Source organism: Bufo bufo, chromosome 2, assembly GCF_905171765.1.
Source record: "Bufo bufo chromosome 2, aBufBuf1.1, whole genome shotgun sequence".
NCBI classification, from domain to species: domain Eukaryota; kingdom Metazoa; phylum Chordata; class Amphibia; order Anura; family Bufonidae; genus Bufo; species Bufo bufo.
In genome coordinates, this window is record NC_053390.1 from 358071145 (window position 1) to 358096535 (window position 25391).

At 40.2% G+C, this 25391-nt stretch overlaps 1 protein-coding gene across 2 annotated transcripts in view; it reads right to left on the minus strand.

Annotated features, from left to right (window-relative positions):
- Positions 1 to 1189: 1189 nt before the first annotated feature.
- The window catches only part of GLIS3 (GLIS family zinc finger 3), a 437296-nt gene continuing 413094 nt past the window's right edge, over positions 1190 to 25391 (minus strand). For both annotated transcript variants that reach the window (XM_040417126.1, XM_040417127.1), the window contains 2 exons: positions 3113 to 3295; positions 1190 to 1712 (listed from right to left, as the gene is read on the minus strand). In XM_040417126.1, the coding sequence (XP_040273060.1) occupies positions 1576 to 1712; positions 3113 to 3295 (320 nt within the window). In that variant the 3' untranslated portion in view covers positions 1190 to 1575. The remainder of the gene's footprint in view (positions 1713 to 3112; positions 3296 to 25391) is intronic.

Below are 25391 nucleotides of genomic sequence, written 5' to 3' on the forward strand. Positions count from 1 at the left end.
TCTGATAATATGGCAGATTCAGCTGACAATACACTAATGCGTATGGAGTCCTTAAAGGAGTTGTCTCAGACTTTGATGGCATATTGCTAGGATATGCTATCTCCAGAATGGGGCCCCCAAAGTGAATGGAGAGCAGCTGCACATGCGGGGCCACCCTCCATTTACCACTGAAAATAGCTGAGCGTCATCTTGGCTATTTCCAGCAGTCTCAAAGTAATGAATGGAGTGGTGGCCACACTTGTGCGGTGTACTCTCCAGTCATTGCTATGGGACTTTGGGAAAATTTTGGTAAATTTTACAGCGATAAATGGAGAACACACCGCGCATGTGCAGTGTGCTCTCTTTTACTTCAGGGGCTCTCTTATGGAGATAGTAGCGGGTGGGACCCCCACATATCTGACGTTGATGGCATATCTTAGTGATATGCAATAAATATGTGAGATGAGCCAACCCCTTTAACCGCTACTACTGAATTACTAAATTATTTAAACATGATCAATATGAGCAAAATAGGCAAGGCAGGCGAATACACTGAACCAGCAGCGAGTGCTAGACAGACACTGGTGTAGCAATCAAATGTAAACTGGAGATTAAAAGTTTACAGTACTCGCGGTCACCACAGTTCCCACTATGCATAAAAATAGGTTTGTGCAGGTCCACACAGCTTTTTTTACCTTGTTAATCCAGCAGCAAAAAGATCCTTTTAATGACCACCTAGGTCGGGTGGAATGATGTGCCGATTTTAATGTTTGTGATAAGTGCAAATCTTTTATACTATATGTATAAAATAAATAGTTTTTCTGCGTAGTGTGAACTGTTCATCATGACTGATCATAAGTACTGGAAACCAAATTAGGATTGATTGCTACAGGAGTGTATGTATCGTTTTATACTTTAGGAAGTTTGGACTGCTTCTTTTTTCTTTTTCTCCTGTTTAGCTCCCCGATCGGTCAGTGCTGCGGCTGAACAATTTTAGAGCAGCTTCTTAGGCTAGACACCAGGGCACACACACTTATATATATATATATATATCTACTAAAATCTGTTTGAGCCATATTTGCAGTATATAGCATCTGATCACTAATTTTTTAAAATTTTCTTTATTTTATGACAGTTTTCAATTTATAGGGTTGTGGTTTTATGTTTACAAGCAAGTGCCACATTTTTATTGTGCAGGTAGTTGGACCAGGCATTCTTTGTGTCATATGTTTCAGTGAGTATTTATGCATGTGACACACTTTGCACTTTTTTGGACAACATAAAATATTTTGCAGTGCCGCATTGTCCCTCTGGTGAAGGTTTTAATAAATGTAGAATAACTATTTATTTGATCCTATATACAAATGAATTTGATTTGTGTTATATTTAAAGCAGATACATTCATATAGTTTGTACAATTTCCATTCTTTTTTTATATTGTGAATTCTTAAAATTCTAATTTTAATTTCCAGTTTCTGGTTCACCCTTAAATATAAAATTCATGTATTTACAAGGACTGATTTCTACGATCCTTTTTGTAAAGTCTTTTGTCTGAAATGGATTAGCATTGATGCACATGATATGGATAAGCCGTTTTCATCCCTCTGTGTAAACAGATGAGAGTTGGCTAGGACAACGATCAATTGCATTAATCTGCAGAAAGCTAGTATCTTCTGAGTTATTCCGCTGTGGGTCCCCGAAAAGGCTAGCTGATCCATTTGGGAAGTCGTAAACTGAAACAAAAAACAAGAACAAAATGATCAGAATGGCCTACAAAAACTGCAAGTAACTATATTGTTCAGTATACACTGTATTTGTTCTTTGCATGCAGTGTTACTAGTTGAAATGGTAACACCTTTTTATATGCATGTCCTTGAAGGTACCGTCCCTCTTTTCAATTCACATCTACATTAGGCATTAAGGAATACCTGTTGTATTTTGATTAGCAAACTTTTTTTTTCTGTTCTAAAAAGGATAACCCCTATACATCTAAGGGCCTTTTTATACTGGCCTAAAATCAGGTCAATAATCATACATATAAATGATTGTTCCGTATAACTTGCCCATGTAAATGTGCTGCTAATTCTGACAAATAAACAAATACTCATTTATCAACCAAAATCACCATGTACGGCGGCCAACAATATGTAAACTGAATGGGGGACAAATGGTTGTAATTAAAATTGTTTGTCCCCCATTCTGAAACTACCCATGTGAAAGGTCCTTTAAATAAGCAGCAATCAACTTGTATATCAGTGATCATTATTGACTCTGCATCGGCCTGTATAACATGACCATAAGACTGACTAGCCTTCATTTTGCCTACAGCAGTGAGGATTAAGCAATGCATGGCACCCACTGAAATAAAAGGGCATGTAAACATGTAATGCATAGACAAGTCCTCCAGTTCTTGGCTCTGGTTAATAGAAAAAGGCCTGAATGGGAAACCACCTTCTATTACACACATATGCCATAGAAAAGCAAATGACAAGGCATTGCCTAAAGCAGACACTTTAATTGATACAAAAATGCATCAAGACAAAAAGAATATTCAAAAAGCAGTACCTTACATTAAATACAGTAGCTTGTACTAATTCTTAGTTACATCCTGTATTATAGAACTGCATTCAGAATTCTGCTGGCTTCAGCACTGAAATCTGTTTGCTGGTTCAATGTCCACTTACCTGGGTTTGCTGTCAGGTAAGTGGTGAGTTGAACACCAACACATAAGCTAGAGTGTGGCTTGACTGAAAGGCAATGCCTGTTTACAGCATGTTAAAGCTTCTGATTGATGTATACTGTTTGACGGGAACACTGCCCTGCTCTCATGTATATCACTGCTGTTCTGGATGCCTCCCTGCTAATTTGCCATTCTGCATGGTCATACTCAGAGCTATCATCCCCAGTCTGGATTCAGACCACAGTCCATCAGTTGAGTACTGCTCCTGAGTAAAGCTGCTAGGATTATACCTGTCAACAGGCTAGCTGAATAATCTAGATAACTAATGGTATCTCAATTGCAAATCTGGACTATACAACAAGTTGTACCATGGGATCAGTAAATGCTCATTTTGTATTGAAGCCCATCTAAATAAACAAATGGACAGACATAATAATAGATTATAGCCTATACCTGTAATACCAGAGTGAGATGTGAATGCCCTATGAAAGACATCAAAGTCTGTTTTGTTCCCACAACCATGAGGCAAGCAGTCTTCAAACTGAGGCACCATGTTGCATGCATTGCCATGCTGCATGCTTCTCTGAGGATCATTGTAATATGGGGGACAAAATGTCTGCAGTTGCCCATAAAATCCTAAAGAAACAGAAAAAACACTCATGGTTAATACTCAGGATTAAATTAATACATCTATATCTCTACACTTGAGTAAGGAATCATGACCCCATTTCTTGAGAGAGATAAAAGGGAACTCACAGAAGTGCATGGGACCTTTACTGTACCTCAATTTCAGGCTGAGACATATGGAGGTATGATTATAAAAAAATACAAGCTATTCGCCATCAGATGCTGTATGTGGGGAGAATATCTGAGAACATGGTTGCCATACAGTGCATGAGGACTTACCTTCACTAAAACCTGTATTTTGAGGGGAGCTAGGCTTTAAAGTATAACTGTCGTATTTGTTTTGGAGTATTGGATTGTGGTGATTAATATCACCTTGGTGGCCCTATTTCAACTTTTCACTGTGTATTCAATTACCCCTTAATTCCACATTTTTGTTCCCTGTACTGCCTACTTTTACCTGTGCTTAACCACCTCCGGACCGCTGTACGCAGGATCGCGTTCTGGAGGTGGCAGCGCTGCGCACAATCACGCATATACGCGTCATCTCGCGAGACGCGAGATTTCGCTCCAAGCCGGCCCGCGCATGCGCATCGCGGGCCAGGAAAAGGTTAAAGAAGAAGTTCGTCACCAGCCTGCCAGCAACGATCATTGGCTGGCAGGCTGGCGATTTTCAAAAAATCCAATCACAAGTCATATAACAGATCATATTAGTAAATATGATCTGTTATATGGCTTGTCTGCTCCTCTGCTGGTCCTTTTCGTCGGTTGGATCCAGCAGAGGAGCAGACTGAACTGTGAGTACACCAAACACTACACCTTAGCCCCAGATCACCCCCCTGCACCCCAATTAACCCTTTGATCATCCCTTTGATCGCCCCTGTCAATCACTAGTGAAAGGAAAAAAAGTGATCAGTGTAAACTGTCACTTTTTTTTTTCCACTAGTATTGGCTGTTAGGTTTTAGGGATAGTTTAGGCCCCTTGGTTAGGTAGTTTAGCGTGAGTTAGCGCCCAGCCCACCGCAGTCACTTATTCGCTGTTTAGCGTATCGCTAATCAGCATTTGTACTTTTATAGTATCTGTAAGTGATCAAAACTGATCACGGTCAGATCTATAATAGTATTAGTGTCACCTTAGCTCGCCCTCCACCCAAAACGCAGTGTTTGCCCGATCAGGCCTGATCGGTCGCCCACACGTGCGTTCACCCACGCCCGCCCCACCGCAGTGACAAAAAATATATTTTTTTTTTGATCACTGCACATTCATTTTACACGCACTGCGGCGTGTCATTTTACATATACCCATGCTGGGTGAGAGAAATATCTTGGCAAAAGACAACTTTTCCCATTTTTTTATACAAAGTTGGCATTTGACCAAGATATTTATCTCACCCAGCATGGGTATATGTAAAAAGACACCCCAAAACACATTCCTCAACTTCTCCTGAATACAGAGATACCAGATGTGTGACACTTTTTTGCAGCCTAGGTGGGCAAAGGGGCCCATATTCCAAAGAGCACCTTTCGGATTTCATTGGTCAGTTTTTACAGAATTTGATTTCAAACTCCTTACCACACATTTGGGCCCCTAGAATGCCAGGGCAGTATAACTACCCCACAAGTGACCCCATTTTGGAAAGAAGACACCCCAAGGTATTCCGTGAGGGGCATGGCGAGTTCCTAGATTTTTTTTACTTTTTGTCACAAGTTAGTGGAAAATGATGATTTTTTTTTTTTTTCATACAAAGTCTCATATTCCACTAACTTGTGACAAAAAATAAAAACTTCCATGAACTCACTATGCCCATCAGCGAATACCTTGGGGTCTCTTCTTTCCAAAATGGGGTCACTTGTGGGGTAGTTATACTGCCCTGGCATTCTAGGGGCCCAAATGTGTGGTAAGGAGTTTGAAATCAAATTCTGTAAAAACTGACCAGTGAAATCCGAAAGGTGCTCTTTGGAATATGGGCCCCTTTGCCCACTTAGGCTGCAAAAAAGTGTCACACATCTGGTATCTCCGTACTCAGGAGAAGTTGGGGAATGTGTTTTGGGGTGTCATTTTACATATACCCATGCTGGGTGAGAGAAATATCTTGGCAAAAGACAACTTTTCCCATTTTTTTTATACAAAGTTGGCATTTGACCAAGATATTTATCTCACCCAGCATGGGTATATGTAAAAAGACACCCCATAAAACATTACTCAACTTCTCCTGAATACAGAGATACCAGTTGTGTGACACTTTTTTGCAGCCTAGGTGGGCAAAGGGGCCCATATTCCAAAGAGCACCTTTCGGATTTCATTGGTCAGTTTTTACAGAATTTGATTTCAAACTCCTTACCACACATTTGGGCCCCTAGAATGCCAGGGCAGTATAACTACCCCACAAGTGACCCCATTTTGGAAAGAAGACACCCCAAGGTATTCCGTGAGGGGCATGGCGAGTTCCTAGATTTTTTAATTTTTTGTCACAAGTTAGTGGAAAATGATGATTTTTTTTTTTTTTTTTTCATACAAAGTCTCATATTCCACTAACTTGTGACAAAAAATAAAAACTTCCATGAACTCACTATGCCCATCAGCGAATACCTTGGGGTCTCTTCTTTCCAAAATGGGGTCACTTGTGGGGTAGTTATACTGCCCTGGCATTCTAGGGGCCCAAATGTGTGGTAAGGAGTTTGAAATCAAATTCTGTAAAAACTGACCAGTGAAATCCGAAAGGTGCTCTTTGGAATATGGGCCCCTTTGCCCACCTAGGCTGCAAAAAAGTGTCACACATCTGGTATCTCCGTACTCAGGAGAAGTTGGGGAATGTGTTTTGGGGTGTCATTTTACATATACCCATGCTGGGTGAGAGAAATATCTTGGCAAAAGACAACTTTTCCCATTTTTTTATACAAAGTTGGCATTTGACCAAGATATTTATCTCACCCAGCATGGGTATATGTAAAAAGACACCCCAAAACACATTCCTCAACTTCTCCTGAATACAGAGATACCAGATGTGTGACACTTTTTAGCAGCCTAGGTGGGCAAAGGGGCCCATATTCCAAAGAGCACCTTTCGGATTTCACTGGTCATTTTTTACAGAATTTGATTTCAAACTCCTTACCACACATTTGGGCCCCTAGAATGCCAGGGCAGTATAACTACCCCACAAGTGACCCCATTTTGGAAAGAAGAGACCCCAAGGTATTTCGTGATGGGCATAGTGAGTTCATAGAACTTTTTATTTTTTGTCACAAGTTAGTGGAATATGAGACTTTGTAAGAAAAAAAAATAAAAAAAAAATCATCATTTTCCGCTAACTTGTGACAAAAAATAAAAAGTTCTATGAACTCACTATGCCCATCAGCGAATACCTTAGGGTGTGTACTTTCCGAAATGGGGTCATTTGTGGGGTGTTTGTACTGTCTGGGCATTGTAGAACCTCAGGAAACATGACAGGTGCTCAGAAAGTCAGAGCTGCTTCAAAAAGCGGAAATTCACATTTTTGTACCATAGTTTGTAAACGCTACAACTTTTACCCAAACCATTTTTTTTTTACCCAAACATTTTTTTTTTATCAAAGACATGTAGAACAATAAATTTTGAGCAAAATTTATATATGGATCTCGTTTTTTTTACAAAATTTTACAACTGAAAGTGAAAAATGTCATTTTTTTGCAAAAAAAATCGTTAAATTTCGATTAATAACAAAAAAAGTAAAAATGTCAGCAGCAATGAAATACCACCAAATGAAAGCTCTATTAGTGAGAAGAAAAGGAGGTAAAATTCATTTGGGTGGTAAGTTGCATGACCGAGCAATAAACGGTGAAAGTAGTGTAGGTCAGAAGTGTAAAAAGTGGCCTGGTCTTTCAGGGTGTTTAAGCACTGGGGGCTGAGGTGGTTAAAATAGGGTTGCTAGGCATGGTCTGTCTATCTGTTGAAGGACGGAGGACGCAGAAGCAGGCAGCGTGCAGACTCACATTACTGACAGCCAGGGACTGTAAGTAAATGATTAAAGCCAGGTCCTCCCCAGCAGCTGATAACAGTGCCTGGGCTGTGTGCACTTCTCCCTGTCCCTGCGCTTGGCAGATGCTCCCTCACTCAGCAGAGCTGGAGAATGCAGAGTCGAAGCAGCGCAGACCAGGGAAGGGAGATCTGCCATCTGCTCAGTGTATAAATGAAAGCAACATGTGGTAAGAGGACCCCTTTGTGCTGCAGGAGATTAACCCTTTAGGGGGAGGGCTCTGGTTACTGACACTTTTGGGAGGCTATTGTTACTGGCTAGTGAGGGCAGGCGGGATTAGCCTCAGGGTGAGGGCAGTGGCGGCCATCTTAACTGAATAGTGAAATTGCAGTTTTATGCAGACTGGTTGCTAAGGGCTGAATCTTATTAAATATGGGGTAAGTCAGTCTAATAGTAACTGATTCTGGAATATCATGTTATTAGTAACTACATATATGAAAATTGAGATTAGGGTCTAAGTGTGACAGTTATCCTTTAAGAAAAACTCGTTCCTACAACTACAAAGTACAATTTATTTTGTATTATAAATAACTAATATTTGTTCTGTACCAGTAAGATATAATATGTTGAAGCTGCCTATATTTTTCATGACAAGAAGAGAAGAATAAGACTAATTGCTTGAGGTTCCCGGTGAACGCTGTTAACACTGAAACTCAATCACTGTAAGGGTAAACTAAGGAAAAATGAGACATCATTTTCTTTGAATGTGTCACAAAACATATGTGTTGTATTAAGTCAGCATTTCTTAAAGAGCCGCAGGACGTACTATGGTGAGCAAGCATTCATGACTCGGCTGTATAGTTTAATAGCTCCGTAACATTCATGCCAAGATGTTTATCACAGTTTCCAAGAATTACTTTATCACATTCTTAGTTTCTCATGATTCGCATTTATTACTTTACATAAGGACTTTGTATCAACAAGCATCACATAAAATTCCACAGAATGGGGAAACGAATCATCTGTAAGAATTTGTGCCGAAGCTTCTGAACCAGCAATTGCAATACACGTATATAGTACAACCTGTTGATGTACTGCAATTGGTAGAATAAAGTAGCTTATAAAAGAATGGCAGAAAATGCTGAGAATAAACAGCTGCTCAGACATTATCTTCAGTGCCTCTGAATCATATAAATATCGGATCCGGTATTAGGTAAGCACATATTACTCAGGCTATTTGGATATTCATATATTAATGAACTGTTCGAGGAATGCATGTGGGACAGTGAAACAAATGCCTGTGGATATCCATTGTCCATAGTGTTGAAGATATGAAGAGTGTAAATGACTAAATCATTTACACATCTGCTTCTTCACACTACATCCTTGTGCCCTCAAAGTACTAAGTAGAAATAAACAACCAAATACAAACATAGACCACAGCTCACCCTTGACACACTGAAGATATGTTACACCCTTGAAAATTAGTTAAAAATGCAAAGGTGTGTATGCTTGGAAAGTAAGTAAGGAAAGGTTGGACTGTTCCCAGGACAGAGTGCATAGGAGAAATAAATCCAACGCCTATCAGTAAAACATAACTTTTAATACTACAAAGTAAAAATTCACATGGAATCCGTCTGCTTACATGTTTTGCACACAGAGCTTGCACTTTGTGCAGTGAAACATGTAAGCAGAGGGATGCTGTGTGGATTTTAACTATGTAGTATTAAAAGTAATGTTTTATCTTACAGACAGGCATATCATTCAGCACTAGAAAACAATTTTTGGATTCATGCCAACCCATCTATTCTGGATACTGCCAACTATTCTTTGGTCATCATGAACACCTCTCTCTGGACTGCATGAAAGCCTTAGTATACCTATGGCGACAGATACTAGATAGCTGTAGTGTGGCAGATTGCAGGTTAATGGTGTACTGGGCACTACTCATTATCTCTTCTTTGAAATCAAAGCCTGCCTTAGGAACTGTAGATGGCAACTTATCTCAGTTGTATATGCGAGCGGGTTCTTGATACAGGTAGCTAGAGGCGGGGCATTTGGTGTGATTTCAGACGTAGATGCCAAATTTTGGGAGCACAACAATACATCTGTGTTTTGTATTCATAGAGCTTGGGAGTCACCACTGAAGCCAGTCATTGGTTGCAGAAGAGCATGTGACAATGCTGTGCCTGATGTAAACACTCTGAAAACAGATACACTGGAGGCAGCGTGTATACCAGTGTATCGGGGAACAGGTAAGTATTAATCTTCTGGTCAGAGAGGCAGGCTGCGAGCACTTGCTAAAATGTCATTATTCCTAGGGAACCCCTTTAAGGAACATTAAAACAAATCACTGCTGAATGTTATTTTCCTGTTACCTGATGGGTCCAGTTCCAGGACCTTGTACCAATTTAAAAAAAAATAATTCTCTGCTCCTCTCACTCCATTTTAGGTTCTGGATCTCAAAGAAACTTGTGCTGTATTTAAGATCATACAAGCTTAAATGGGGTTTTCCTAGAGTGGGGTATTGATAACCTATCTTCAGGATTGATTATCCATATATAATTGGTGTGGGTCATACTCCTGGCTTTCCTGCCAGTCAGCTGTTCAAAGAGGTCATCATGCTCTTTCTAGGCCGGTGACTAGAGATGAGCAAAGTTTAGAAAAATTTGATTCGGCAGCTTCACCAAAGTTCAACAAGAAATTAGATTCATTGTGAATTAATTAATCACAGATCACTATAAATTAGGTATACCCAGGCAACTCTGCTTAGGGTACGGCTACATGGAGCGGCCGTGCTGCAGGTGGGTTGCAGCTATGCTGTGGTGAAGAACCGTGAGGCCAATTAGCCTGCAGTTGTACTGTATAGTTGGTCTTCATTGTTAATGGCCGCATGGCACCTTTAATGCACCTTTAAAAAGGAGCTATACCTATTTCTTCAACCCCAGCACTCTCCTGCCCTACAGTGGGAGCCCTTCTTCTACCATCTGCTTTTCCTCCTTTTACACATCATTTAGTATCAATGAGAATATGTCATCAGGAACTTCCAGCTCATCCTCTCTCTTTATCTTGCTGACTTTTCTAGAACATGGAGATTTTAAAGAAAGATTTGAAAGAAGTAAAACCAACAAAAGATGAGGATGGTCATCATTAAGACCTTCTTAGTTTACAGCTGATGTAAGAATAAGTAAAGGTACAAATAAATAAATAAAACTGACGCAGAATAAGTCTCCTTGCACTCTCCCTGCACACAGTGATTGTGAGCCAAAACCAGTAGTGAAGCCTACTCAGACATAAGGTATAATGGGAAGATTTGCACGTGTTCTGTGTTTCTGACACACACTTGGTTTTGGCTTAACTTAATGAAATAACCGAGCAAATAACTGAAGTGTGAACTCAGCTTTCATCGTTTTAAACAACACTGTCCCTAGCGCACAAGCGCTTGCCACGTCTCTCCCTATGCTCAGCTCACAGGACAAAGTCCGCATGGGGTAAGGGTTTTATAGGACTGTGACATCACAGGGGATGTTTATCTGTGTATTGGCTGGCTGCATGTCATTATGGATGATCTTGCGGTTCAAGGCTTGTCTCCTCTGCACTTAGCTTCACTTTGTAAAACCGGATTGGCTACCATGAAGCACGAGAAAATTCATATTTGTTGCAATTCTTAGTTTTCCTAAACTTTGGACCGATTTCCGCTTCAAATGCTTCGCTGAACAATATCAGTGACATCACATTCATCAGTCACATGGCCGAGCTGCAGCTCAGTCCCATTCAAGTGCAGACACTATACAATGTACAGTGCTGTGCTTGGTATGCTGTGAAAAGGCCACATCAGTCACTGGAGTGCCCTGGACACTTCAAACAGCTTACCAGTGGCGGTGCTAGTTGTTGAACCTCCACAATCAGATATTGATGCTCCACCCTGAGGATAGGTAATCAGTATTCTACTCCCGGAAAACCCCCTTAACTGTTGGAATTGCCTTTTAAGTAACTATATTTTCCTTTAGGAAAATTATTTACTCAGGTAAATGTAATCTAAAACTCTAGCAATGTCTTGTAAAACCACAAAGTGAATAGTTTATACAAGAGTCCCTGCTCAAACTTTATATTATGCTTTGATGATTAAATACCGATCACTCTGTGGTTTGGTAAGTAATGTTTGTGATGTAATGTCCAGCACCCTTTGATCAAACACCTCCCTTAATAAGGAAATACTTAAATATTGCAGTCACTTGGTTGAAAATTACTTCGACAGATTTTACAAAGTGGCATGTAGAACTGAAGAAAACATAGCACATAAGTGTACGTGGTACTATACAAAGATCTGCATTAAATGTGATGAAAAAGATATTACAGCTATAGCTATAAAGAAGAAACCTCAAACTTTCCCATTTCAAATCTCAGAACTGTTTATAGTGGTCCACCATATATCTGTATATCTATCTATCTATCTATCTATACAGTACATAATTTCTTGTCACATACTATTGCTTTTCAATACAATTAAGGCAATGGCACATAGTCATAGACTGGCCAAAATGACCCTTTTGTAACCTATGTTCCGTTACTGAAGTCTACGTGCACTTCAATGTACAGTGCTCAAAAAATTAAGGCAGCACTTAAAGGAGTATTCCAGTTGTCATTTGCTGATGTATTTGCTTATATATTAGGAAATAATCCCATTTTCACATTTACATGTATTTAAAATCCTGCTTACATACCTTTCGTATTTCAGGCAGTTGAACTTTATTTCCACAGCCCATATCTGCACAGTAGAATGGTATAACCTATGGATCAGTCTGTGTAATTTATCCATGGCCTATCTGAAACATGACATCACTCATGTGACCCCTGACAATTGGTAAAATACTGGGTTACATGACATATATGCTGTGTCAGCATAAAGGACACAATCATGGGATAACTAAATAGGACTAATGGTAGAATAATGATTAATATTGTGGTTCTTGCAATAACAACATCACTGTGTGTGTATTTGCATGGCTGTCTGCCATTGGGTGAATTGTAAAATAACTGCCTCTCTCAAGGTGATGTTGTAAAATGGCTGCCTGTCTCTAGGTGATTTTGTAAAATGGCTGCCTCTCTCTAGGTAATGTTATCATGTTGTTAATAAAATGAACTATAAAACAATAAAACACCACATACAGAGGAGACACAAGGAGAACACTATTAGATCTGCTTCTATACAGGCACTGACAGGCATGATGATGAGATGCTGCTAGTAGTAGTATTGTCTATACAGTTATATTCTGCTGTTCAATACACTGCTATGCCTAGCAGTTAACTGAATGGCAGAGATCACATGACTGATGCTATGTTTGGTCCTATTTGACACTCCTATGGATGCATTACACAGGGCTAAAATGGACCACGCATGCTAGCAAAAAATTTATGTATAGGACATATTATTTTCTACACAAATAACTGCAATGGTTACAATGGAAATACCTCTTTAGGCATCACAGGATAAACCAAAGTAAGGGTTTTTCCAGGATTATCAAACTAATGACCTATCCTCTGGATAGGTTATCAGTATCTGATAGGTGGTGTTCCGATACCCAGGACCCCCACTGATCAACTGTTTAAGAAGACACTGGTGCTCGCATAAGTACCATGGCCTTCTCCAGTTTTGCCTAGGCCATATGACGTCACATTCATTGGTCACATGGCCTAGGAGCAGCTCCGCCCCATTGAAGTGAGTGGGGCTGAGCTCCATACCAAGCACAGCCGCTATACAATGTACAGCGCTGTGCTTGGTGAGCTGAGAGAAGGCAACAGTGCTACTGCGAATGCCAGTGTGTCCTCAAACAGCTGAATCAGCAGGGGTTCCGGTTGTTGGACCCCCACCCATCAGATACTAATGACCTATCCGCAGGATAGGTGATTAGTTAACAAATCCCAGAAAACCCCTTTAAACTTCATAGATCTCAATCTGTCCAGTTAGAAGGCATATTTGATTGTGAATCAATTTCACCTGCTTTGCACATGAAAGTGACAACAGGTGCACTGGAGAGGCAATGGCAAGACAACCTCCAAAAGGTGGTTTTACAGGTGGTGGCAACAGACAATTATTCTTTTCTTCGCCTTCAAGACTGAGTTTTCTCTAGTTATGCATGTTGCTACTGCCCTTTTCACTACTGGTAGCATGAGGCAGTACCTGCAGCCCAGACAGGGTGCACAGGTATTCCTGCACCTCCAGGATGGCACATCTAGAAAAAGTAAGTCAATACATTTGGCTTAAACATAATATGGCTTTTTTCCTATCAAACATTTCCCAGATATTGGATTTTATAAGGTGATATTTTTATTATTTATAAAGAAATTGTAAAAACACTTAATATCTCACTGTAACATTCATGGTATTGTATAGCGCAATGTGTTTAAGACATGTGGTCTAGTATATACAGTCCAAGTTCCAAGGCTGGTTTACATCTTGACACCAGTTATAGTGGAAATGGTTTCAGACCATATCAAAATTATCTGATTTGCTTGGATCTTTACTGCACATAAAGGAAAGTTATATAGCACTATTGCTCTGGTTTATGATTAGACTAAAATTTATGGCCTGTATTAGTTGCTGAAAAAGTTCTCTTGCTACTTCGTATTGGAGTCCTTTGTAGCCAAACATATTATACAGCTTCCAGAGCTCTGCTTTTTCTCCCACAGGAAATCTACAGCTGTATAATTCTAATAGTTGATAGAGTGGTTAGTCTATCTTGGAGTCATTTCATAGTTTCCTTTAAAGAATTAACACTTCCAGATTTCTATGAGATTGTAAGGAGTGCAGCCTTCCAGTGGGGAAGTACTTGCGACTCCTTCCTGTTAGCTAAGTACATTGGCTGCAAAGAGCCTCTTTTTATTTCCTGGGTACAGCCAATTTAAACTGAGTTAACAGGTTTCAGATAAAAAATCCCCATTGTTTGGCAACAGGCTGAGGTGAAAATTTAATAACCACAGCTACAGATGTTTAAATTACCAGTATTATTACAAAACTACCAGGCTTATAATCACAACGATTTTCCACTGCAGATTACTGCACACAGGAAAAGCACTAAAGAAGAAATCAAGCAACCTACAGTTACATAATAATCACACTACATGGCCACAAAGTCAATTCTAAATTGTAAAATAATGATGTACTTGTCCTCTAGCACTGTGTGATAATCACGGCGCTTGGTCTGTGATATTTAAAATGCAATATTAGACATACAGAACTTGAGTCTGAATTATTACTAGAGTCGTTTTAAAGGGTTGTCCAGCACTGACATGTTTTTTTAAATACCACCTCTACCCTGCCGGACCTGTGAAGGGAAGCATACTTATCTGCTTCCACTCAAATCTTCACTGTGCTTTGTCCCCCACTTCTAGCACGGACAGGGTCATGTGCATCACTGTATCCAATGACTGGCCTCATTGCTGGTTCACGTGCCACATGGGGACACATTACTGCTGATGACAGTCATTAGCTGCAGCCTGTCCATGCCGGAAGTAGACCCATGGAGCTGTGAACCAAGCAGCAGGGAGCATGTAAGTATGCTTTCCTTCACAGGTCCGGCTTGGTGGAGGTAGTATTTAGAAGACATGATAAAAAAAACTAAAAACTTATTTAACTCCTTAAGGACACAGCCTTATTTCACCTTAAGGACCAGGCCATTTTTTGCAAATCTGACCAGTGTCACTTTAAGTGGTGATAACTTTAAAACGCTTTGACTTATCCAGGCCTTTCTGAGATTGTTTTTTCATCACATATTGTACTTCATGACACTGGTAAAATGGAATAAAAAAAATTCATTTTTAATTATAAAAAAATACCAAATTTGCCAAACATTTAGAAAAATTAGCAAATTTCCAATTTCTCTACTTCTATAATACATAGTAATACCTACAAAAATAGTTATTACTTTACATTCCCCATATGTCTACTTCATGTTATGATCATTTTGGGAATGACATTTTATTTTTGGGGGATGTTTCAAGGCTTAGAAGTTTAGAAGTAAATCTTGAAATTTCTCAGAAATTTTCAAAAATCAACTTTTTAAGGACCAGTTCAGGTCTGAAGTCACTTTGTGAGGCTTACATAATAGAAACCACCCCAAAATTACCCCATTCTAGAAACTACACCCCTTAAGGTATTAAAAACAGATTTTACAAACATCGTTAACCCTTTAGGTGTTCCACAAGAAATAATGGAAAATAGAGATACAATTTCAAAATTGCACTTTTTTGGCAGATTTTCAATTTTAATATTTTTTTTCCAGTTACAAAGCAAGGGTTAACAGCCAAACAAAACTCAATATTTATGGCCCTGATTCTGTAGTTTACAGAAACACCCCATATGTGGTCGTAAACTGCTGTACGGGCACATGGCAGGGCACAGAAGGAAAGGAATGCCATACGGTTTTTTGAAGGCAGATTTAGCTGGACTGTTTTTTTTTTACACTATGTCCCATTTGAAGCCCCCCTGATGCACCCCTAGAGTAGAAACTCCATAAAAGTGACCCCATCTAAGAAACTACACCCCTCAAGGTATTCAAAACTGATTTTACAAACTTTGTTAACCCTTTAAGTGTTCCACAAGAGCTATTGGCAAATGGAGATGAAATTTAAGAATTTAAATTTTTTGGCAAATTTTCCATTTTAATCCATTTTTTTCAGTAACAAAGCAAGGGTTAACAGCCAAACAAAACTCAATATTTATATCCCTGATTCAGTAGTTTACAGAAACACCCCATATGTGGTTGTAAACTGCTGTACGGGCACACGGCAGGGCGCAGAAGGAAAGGAATGCCATACGGTTTTTGGAAGGCAGATTTTGCTGGACTGTTTTTTTTGACACCATGTCCCATTTGAAGCCCCACCTGATGCACCCCTAGAATAGAAACTCCATAAAAGTGACCACATCTAAGAAACTACATCCCTCTAGGTATTCAAAAAAGATTTTACAAACTTTGTTAACCCTTTAGGTGTTCCACAAGAATTAATGGAAAATAGAGATACAATTTCAAAATTTCACTTTTTTTGACAGATTTTCAATTTTAATATTTTTTTTTCCAGTTACAAAGGAAGGGTTAACAGCCAAACAAAACTCAATATTTATGGCCCTGATCCTGTAGTTTACAGAAATACCGCATATGTGGTCGTAAACTGCTGTACGGGCACACAGCAGGGAGCAGAAGGAAAGGAATGCCATACGGTTTTTGTAAGGCAGATTTTGCTGGACTGTTTTGTTTGACACCATGTCCCATTTGAAGCCCCCCTGATGCACCTCTAGAATAGAAACTCCATAAAAGGGACCCCATCAAATAAACTACACCCCTCAAGGTATTGAAAACTCATTTTACAAACGTCGTTAACCCTTTAGGTGTTCCACAATAGTTATTGGCAAATAGAGATGAAATTTCAGAATTTCACTTTTTTGGCAAATTTTCCATTTTAATCCATTTTTTCCAGTTACAAAGCAAGGGTTAACAGCCAAACAAAACTCAATATTTATGGCCCTGATTCTGTAGCTTACAGAAACATCTCATATGTGGTCGTAAACTGCTGTACGGGCACACGGCAGGGCACAGAAGGAAAGGAATGCCATACGGTTTTTGGAAGACAAATTTTGCTGGACTGGTTCTTTGACACCATGTCCCATTTTAAGCCCCCCTGATGCACCCCTAGAGTACAAACTCCAAAAAAGTGACCCCATTTTAGAAACTACGGGATAGGGTGGAAGTTGTTTTGTTGGTACTAGTTTAGGGTACATATGATTTTTGGTTGCTCTATATTACACTTTTTGTGAGGCAAGGTAACAAGAAATTGCTGTTTTGGGACCGTTTTTTTTTTGTTATTTACAACATTCATCTGACAGGTTAGATCATGTGGAATTTTTATAGAGCAGGTTGTCACGGACGCGGAGATACCTAATATGTATACAATTTTTTTATTTATGTAAGATTTACACAATGATTTCATTTTTTAAACAAAAAAAATCATGTTTTAGTGTCTCCAGTTTTTGGGCGATTATCTTAGGTAGGGTCTTATTTTTTGCGGGATGAGATGATGGTTCGATTGACACTATTTTGGGGTGCATATTTTTGATCGCTTGCTATTACACTTTTTGTGATGTAAGATGACAAAAAAAGGCTTTTTTTAAACCGTTTAATTTTTTTTTTTTACGGTGTTCATCTGAGGGGTTAGGTCATGTGATATTTCTATAGAGCATGTTATTACGGACGCGGCGATACCTAATATGTATACTTTTTTTTATTTATGTAAGTTTTACACAATGATTTTATTTTTGAAACAAAAAAAATATCATGTTTTAGTGTCTCCATAGTCTGAGAGTTATAGTTTTTTCAGTTTTTGGGCGATTATCTTGGGTAGGGTCTCATTTTTTGTGGGATGAGTTTCCGGCTTGATTGGCACTATTTTGGGGTGCATATGACTTTTTGATCGCTTGCTATTACACTTTTTGTTATGTAAGATGACAAAAAATGTAATTTTTTACACCGTACTTTTTTTTTTTACGGTGTTCACCTGAGGGGTTAGGTCATGTGATATTTTTATAGAGCCGGTCAATACGGACGCGGCGATACCTAATATGTATACTTTTTTTAATTTACTTAAGTTTTACACAATAACAGCTTTTTTAAAACCAAAAAAATTATGTTTTAGTGTCCCCATATTCTGAGCCATAGTTTTTTTAGTTTTTGGGCGATTGTCTTAGGTAGGGGCTCATTTTTTGCAGGATGAAGTGACGGTTAGATTGGTACTATTTTGGTGGGCATATGCCTTTTTGAACACTTACTGTAAAAAAAATTTATTTAGCACAGTTTTTATTTTTTCATTTTTTACGGTGTTCATCTGAGGGGTTAGGTCATGTGATAGGTTTATAGAGCCGGTCTATGTTTATAGAGGAAAATTACATTTTTGTTTATTTTTACTTTTGGGGGGAATACTTTATTTTTTAAACTTTTTTTTTTACTTTATTTTTTTGTCCCACTTTGGGACTTCAACTTTTGGAGGTCTAATCTCTTTTACAATGCATTCCAATACTTCTTATTGGAATGCATTGGCTGTATGAGTAATACAGTGTGTATTACTCATACAGCTACCTGCCTGTGAGATCCAGGGGACTGGATCTCACAGGCTCGTCACCGGAAGGCAGCGCAGATGCCTCAAGAAGGCATCGCGCTGCCTTCCATGCCATCAGGTCCCCCCTAAAGCCACATGGGGACCCGATGGAACCGCCGCCCGCCGCATAAGGTAAAACCGCAAACCGCAGGTCTGAATTGACCTGCGGTTTGCGGCGATCACGGACATGGGAGGGTCACGGGACCCCCCCTCGCATTTAGCCAAGGTGTCTCCTCAATGATTTGAGCAGGCACCTTGTTCCGATCACCGCGGGGATCGGAAATTCATAGGACGTACCACTACGCCCTGTGTCCTTAAGAACCGGGAAATCAGGTACGCCCTATGTCCTAAACAGGTTAAAGGGAACCTGTCACAAGGATTTTGTGTATAGAGCTGAGGATATGGGTTGCTAGATGGCCGCTAGCACATCCGCAATATCCAGTCCCCATAGCTCTGTGTGCTTTTAATGTGTAAAAAAACTAAATTGATACATATGCAAATTGACCTGAGCTGAGTCCTGTCCCTGAGATGAGTCCAGCGTGAAGGAGCCCTGCACCGCCCAGCATCCTCCGATTTTCCTACTTGCTCCCCGAAGTCAGAAAGCTAGAGCGCCGTAATCTCACGATGCGCGAGCTAGCGCATGCGCAGTTTGTTCCCTGAGGCTGATGCCAGCACAGGGAAGGAACACTATGACGACACTAAGCATGCGTTAGCTCACGCATCGCGAGATTACGGCGCTCTAGCTTTCTGACGTGGGGGGGGGCAAGGAGGAGATTCTGAGGATGCAGGGCGGTGCTGGGCTCCTTCACTCTGGACGCATCTCAGGTTAATTTGCATAGGTATCAAATCTGTTTTATTACACAATAAAAGGCACACAGAGCTATGGGGACTGGATATTGCGGTCGTGCTAGCGGCCATCTAGCAATCCATGTCCTCAGCTCTATACACAAAATCCCGGTGACAGGTTCCCTTTAAGGAATAAAGTTATCCGACACATATCATATATCACTAATCTAAGACAGTAACTGACTGCTTAAGATTATTGTCTCTGCAATCTTTTGCAGCAAGATTTACAACCAGAAAGCTTATGTGTATCCATCTAGAAAGGGTTACATAAGGCTCTAGGACACCACAGCGAGAGACAAAAGGGAGAAGATGGACCATCATGCCAACATTTTTCCTGAGGCATAGCAACGATTCATCAGGATGTCACAAAACATCTCAGAGGAAAATACAAGGAACTACATGCTTCTGCCAAGCATACAACAAAAATTCTTATCTCACATTTGGATGAACTCCAAGCCATTTCGTATAATTATTAAGAACATGTGAGCTAGACGTGGAACACAGTAAATCTAGTGTAAAGTGAAGTATGCACATAATACCATTTGTCAAATATTGTGGTGGTATAGCCATGGTGTACTAATGCTATGTTGCTTCATAAGCCAAGGCAAACTTTCATTTGATTATGCAGAAAAGCAATGATTTAAACCTACATCTGAATGGTTTAAGATTAAATTAATGGATTCAGAGAGCAGTTAAAGTCTTAGCTTGATCATAGTAAAATGTATATTCCTGACAAATCAGTTCTTTGAAGAAAAGCAACTAAAGTAGCCATGTTATTGGTGCCCTGTGGTTGTCACTACTATGGGATAATGTGTCTCTCAATATTATGGGGCAGTCTGATAGCAGTAGTAATGGAGGTGCTTTGGTGGTACTATTAAAGAAAAAGGGTGTACTGCAGGTCTCACTTTTTCAGTACAATTTGTGCCCTAGCTTGTTCAGTTTCTTCACAAAACCTTTATTTTTATAGCAATAAATCTTTATAACCACCAACCAACTGCATCATGCTAGATAGTAGCATGAAATAAAAGCGCTGAGTGAGCACAAATACCTTATTAATGAGGTATGTGGAAAAATGGGTTGTGTGGTTTAAGCTGACAGAAGGGTAACAGTTAAAGTTGAGTGAATATCCTAAATTTCATTTTGGGTCTGATTCAGCTGTCAGGTTCAATTTGGTCCAAATAAATTTAGTCTAATTCGAAAGTTCCCCAATTGCCCTCAAATGTCATGCATGACACTCAGAGGTCTCCTTGGACTATATCAAAACCCTTTCAAGTGACACTGACATATATGGCTATGGGTAAAAGGATGGTGGTCGGTGGTAACAAACAACCTGTTCAATAACACACTGCACTGTTGGATTTTTTATGCTTTTTTTTTTTTACTACCGCTCTCTGTCAGACATCCTATCACTCCTATATATAACCCAAGAGAACATATGCATCTCCTGCTTGGGATGTTATATGGTGTCTATGACTCCTCCAGTGAGTCATCAATGACTGACGCATAGAGTCCCTTACGATTGCCTAAGGCAGCTGAACAAGGTAATTTGGTCCTTCTTTATCTTCCCTGTCTTCTGACATCTAAAATGGTGGCTGCCATTTTAAAGGGGTTGTCTTACTTCGGCAAGTGGCAGTTATTATGTAGAGAGAGTTGATACAAGGCACTTACTAATGTATTGTTATTAACCATATTGCTTCCTTTGCTGGCTGGAATAATTTTTCTATCACATTACACACTGCTCGTTTCCATGGTTACAACCACCTGCAATCCATCAGTGGTGGTCGTACTTGACTACTATAGGAAAAAGCACCAGGTCTCTGGTGGCTGAGAGCATTGGAGAGCACACAAGCATGCACTTTTTCCTATAATGTGCAAGCATGACCAACGCTGCTGGATTACACTGTGTTCCTAACCATGGAAAAAAGCAGTGTATAATGTGATGGAAAAATGAATCCAGCCAGCAAAGGAGGCAATATGGACAATCACAATACATTAGTAAGTGGCTTGTATTAACTTTTTCTACATGATAAATGCCATTTGCTAAAGTGAGACAACCCCTTTAATCAATTTGTGCAGGACAAATCCCATAGTTTTGGACTGACTGAAAACCATTTTTTTTTCAGGATTTTGGCACATTCGTAACGCATTTGATTTGCATACTATGGAATTGTTCATCTCTAGTAACAGAAACAACCCATTTTAGCTGTTGTTTTTATGCTGTTTTCATGGGGCACATTTGGGACTATTATTACAAGTGAGCATTTTTTTTAAGGTTGTTGTCCGCTGTTTATTAAGAGAAGGCCTATGCTCAGGCGTCAGGATAGACCATCACTAGATGATTTGTGGGGGTCCAACACCCCACATCCCCATTAATCAGCTGTTTGGCAATAGCTACGAGCAGACAGGTCCATCTACTGTATCATGGACTGAGCTTGTCACTGCAGAGACGCTCCCAATGAAGTTTGTTGATAGGCCATCACCTAATAAAAGGTGGACAACCCCTTTAAATATTACAAGCTTACTGAATATGTACATCTCATTATGGCCACATTCTGCTCATCTTCTACTTGCTACTTCCAGCATGAAGCACCAGTCATTTCTATCTGGGTCCATGAACATGACAATGAGTCAGTATTTTTTTTCCCACTGCCCTTATTGCAATGTACCCATATTTTTACATCATGTTTTGCAATATTCAAACCTTCAGTGTAGAATAACTTCATTTTGGAAGGGGACACTGGAATAACACCAATGACTGCAAATTGAAAAGCAAATATTACACAGAAAATGTGAAAGCTAAAAATGCATTGACCTGGAATTGATCTCTTTTGTAAAAACAATATTTTTGCACAAACACTGTATATTTATCCTCAAATTAAACTTGCTTAGATTGCAGAATCCTGAAACTTTAAATATAGCTTATTGCCCAGATTTACACTTAGGCTTTGTAATTTATTAATAGAATATTACAAGATATCTGGAAATGAGCTAAAAAACTATATTCTGCAACTATTTTAAATATACCAGCAACACCAATGAATTTTCCGGCTGGTCAGAGGATCATAAGAATAGTCTTTTTGGGGGAGATTTATCTTTCCCGTACACCAGAAAACTGGTGCAAAAATGTTGGAAACTCTAGGTTTGCAACTTTTTAAGCACCATGTGTGCAAGATGTTTAGTGCAAGTGCCATTTCTACGCAGCCCTTGCCACTTTCAGAAACGGGCAAGAGGTGTGAGCAGGGCCCTCGACTCCAGAAGTTCTATCATTTATGCCAGTTTTGATTACTATCGTAAATGATTACTAAAATCTACTCCAGCTCATAGCATTTTCATTCTAGTGCACAGACTGCCATGGATGTATTTAATTTATGATGAGGTCAGTGAAGGGGATATCAAGAAAATATCGGTCATGATAAATCATCCCCTTTGTGCGAGACCAAAAACAAAAAAAAACTATTTACGGTATTTCATCAGTACTTCATAAAAGCATAAACTCTATTTAAAAATAGTCAGTACAAACAATAGAAATTTGAGTAAACTGGATCTTAACATCAGGTCTTGGTAAAACCATATACTTAAAAAACCCACATACATAAGCAAAGTGAATCCCAGCATAGTCACTGTCAGCATCAGAAGAAGAGTGCTTGTGAAGAGTGAGGTAGAAAAGAACTGATGAACAGGGAAAAAGTGCAAGTAAAGCTTTATGTATACAGGTATTTCGGTATTTCTGTCCTAAACCCCCCCCCCCCCCCCCATCCCGAAAGAAACATATCTGCTAAATACAGATATCTTCCATCTGCATTCCATATCTTTCTCACTCCCGTCAGTTTTTGACGCTATTTCATCAGGTCTGAAAAAGCGCATTGTAGCACAAAACAGCCATCGTCTGTTCTACATGCTACTTTAGGTCTATGGGTTGACTAAAGAAATTCTGGCTTTACTTGGGTGAGTGGCCAGCTTCTATTCTACATTGGATGAATAGTCATGAAGCTGCAATATATAGTATGGTGCAGGGGCGGACACAGACAGCAGAGGGCCCCTGTGCAAAGAATGTGCCTGGGCCCCTCCACCCCCCATGACAAATTCTCAACCTAACCTATTCTCTCCTAATATTACATACAGCAATACAAAACATACATGGTAAGGCTACTTTCACACCCGTGGCACTACGATCCGTCCAGACACAAACAACAGCATGCAGCGGTTTATATCCTGCTGATTCTCTGCATTTTTGCCAGATTATGGCCAGATCTGTAACATACCCCATTACAGTTAATGAGGCCGGCGGGCATTCCGTCTGCATCCAGCAGCTCAGCTGGAACAGCCTGCCAGAATCACTAACGCAGATGTGAAAGTAGCCTAATACAGCGCCACATACCTTGTATATCCAGTGACATCTTCTTAGATCTTCTCTTTCCTCATCTTCTCCTTTCAGACCAGACCACCATGATGATTCCTTTCAACCGTATCTTCTCTCTGCAGAGTTTGACAGTCAGACATCTTAGTTTCCTACTTTTCCAACATCCTCCAACCTTCTGAACACCCCATCCTGTGCCTGGTGTGCTCCCCAATACTATACTGCAGAAACAGATAAACCCCCTGAAAATACTAGTACCAGATAGTGTCCCTTCAATAATTATTGGCACATAGTGCCCTAAAAAATAAATGCACCCAGCAAATAGTGTCCCTGACACTAATAAACATAATGTCCCGCAAAAATAATGATACAAAAAAATGCCCTTTTGTGTGGCAGTAAAAAAATACCTCCTCTTAGTGCCCCTAGTAGAGCCAATGTCCCTATAGTGCCCTCATAATGTGTACCAATGCCCCCTACTGTGTGCCCCCAAAAAACCTCTTAGTGCCCCCCATTGAGCTAATGCCCCATAATTTTGCACCAGTATAAAATACTCCTATATAGTGCCCCCAGTAGATGCCCCATAGTGCTCCGCCCCCCGTTCCATGGTGCCTGACATAATGTGCCAGTATAAAATGCCCCTATAGAGTGCCCCAAATAGATGCCCCGATAATGTTCCTCTCCCCCCTTCCCATTGTGCCCATATAATGTATGCCAGTATAAAATGCCACTGAGGTACTCATGCCCACTCTCATATTGCACATATAGTTTGTGACAGTATAAAATGCCCCTATATAAAGCCCCCCAGCAGATGCCCCCATAGTGCTCCTCTCCCCCACTTATCCATAGTGCCCCCCATGTGTGACAGTATATAATGCCAATATATAGGGCCCCTAGTAGATGCCTTCATATGGCTCCTCTTCCCCCATAGTGCCAGTATAATTCTAATATATAGGGCTCCAAGTAGATGCCCCCATAGTGCTCCCTTCCCCCATGTGTGCCAGTAAATAATGCCCCCTAGTAGATGCCTCCATACTGCTCCTCTCCCCCCATGTGTGCCAATATAATGCCCCCTAGTAAATGCCCCATAGTGATCCTCTCCCCCCATGTGTGCCAGTATAATGCCCCCTAGGAGATGTCCCCATAGTGCTCCTCTCCCTCTGTGTGTGTCAGTATAATGCCCCCTAGTAGATGCCCCCATAGTGCTCCTCTCCACCCTTCCCCATTCTGGGCAACAACATAGTGTAAAAAAAAAAAATTAACTCACATATTTACCTCCATGACACGCTCAGTGAAGCGATGAAGGCCTCTTCCGGCCTGTGTCCCAAGCTGTACGGCTCAGGCGGCGCGATGATGTCATTGCGCCGCCTGCACCAGCCTCTGATAGGCTGCAGCATCCATCTGTATCGCTGTCCTGAGGACGGGGACACAGATAAATATAGAGATGAACGCTTCCACAATGGAAGCGTTCATCTCTCCCTGCCCTGCCACGGAACCTCTCAAGGGCCCCCCTAACTCACTGGGCCCCTGTGCATCCGAAATGGCTGCACAGGCGGTATGTCCACCCCTGGGTGAGCATCATCAGGACTATGGATCCCACAGTGATTAAGGCCTTTTTCAGAAGAGTGTGTCCAGTGCAGAAGACACGCTCCATGTGGGTGTGCTATTTCCCTTTATGGACACTGCTGATTTCATAGGATCACACAACATCATATTGATGTATAATGCTGTGTGTGTCTACTGGGCCTTATTTTCATAATGCTGTCAGTATTATTCAGTAAAAGCAAATTAATGGACAGACACACAACAT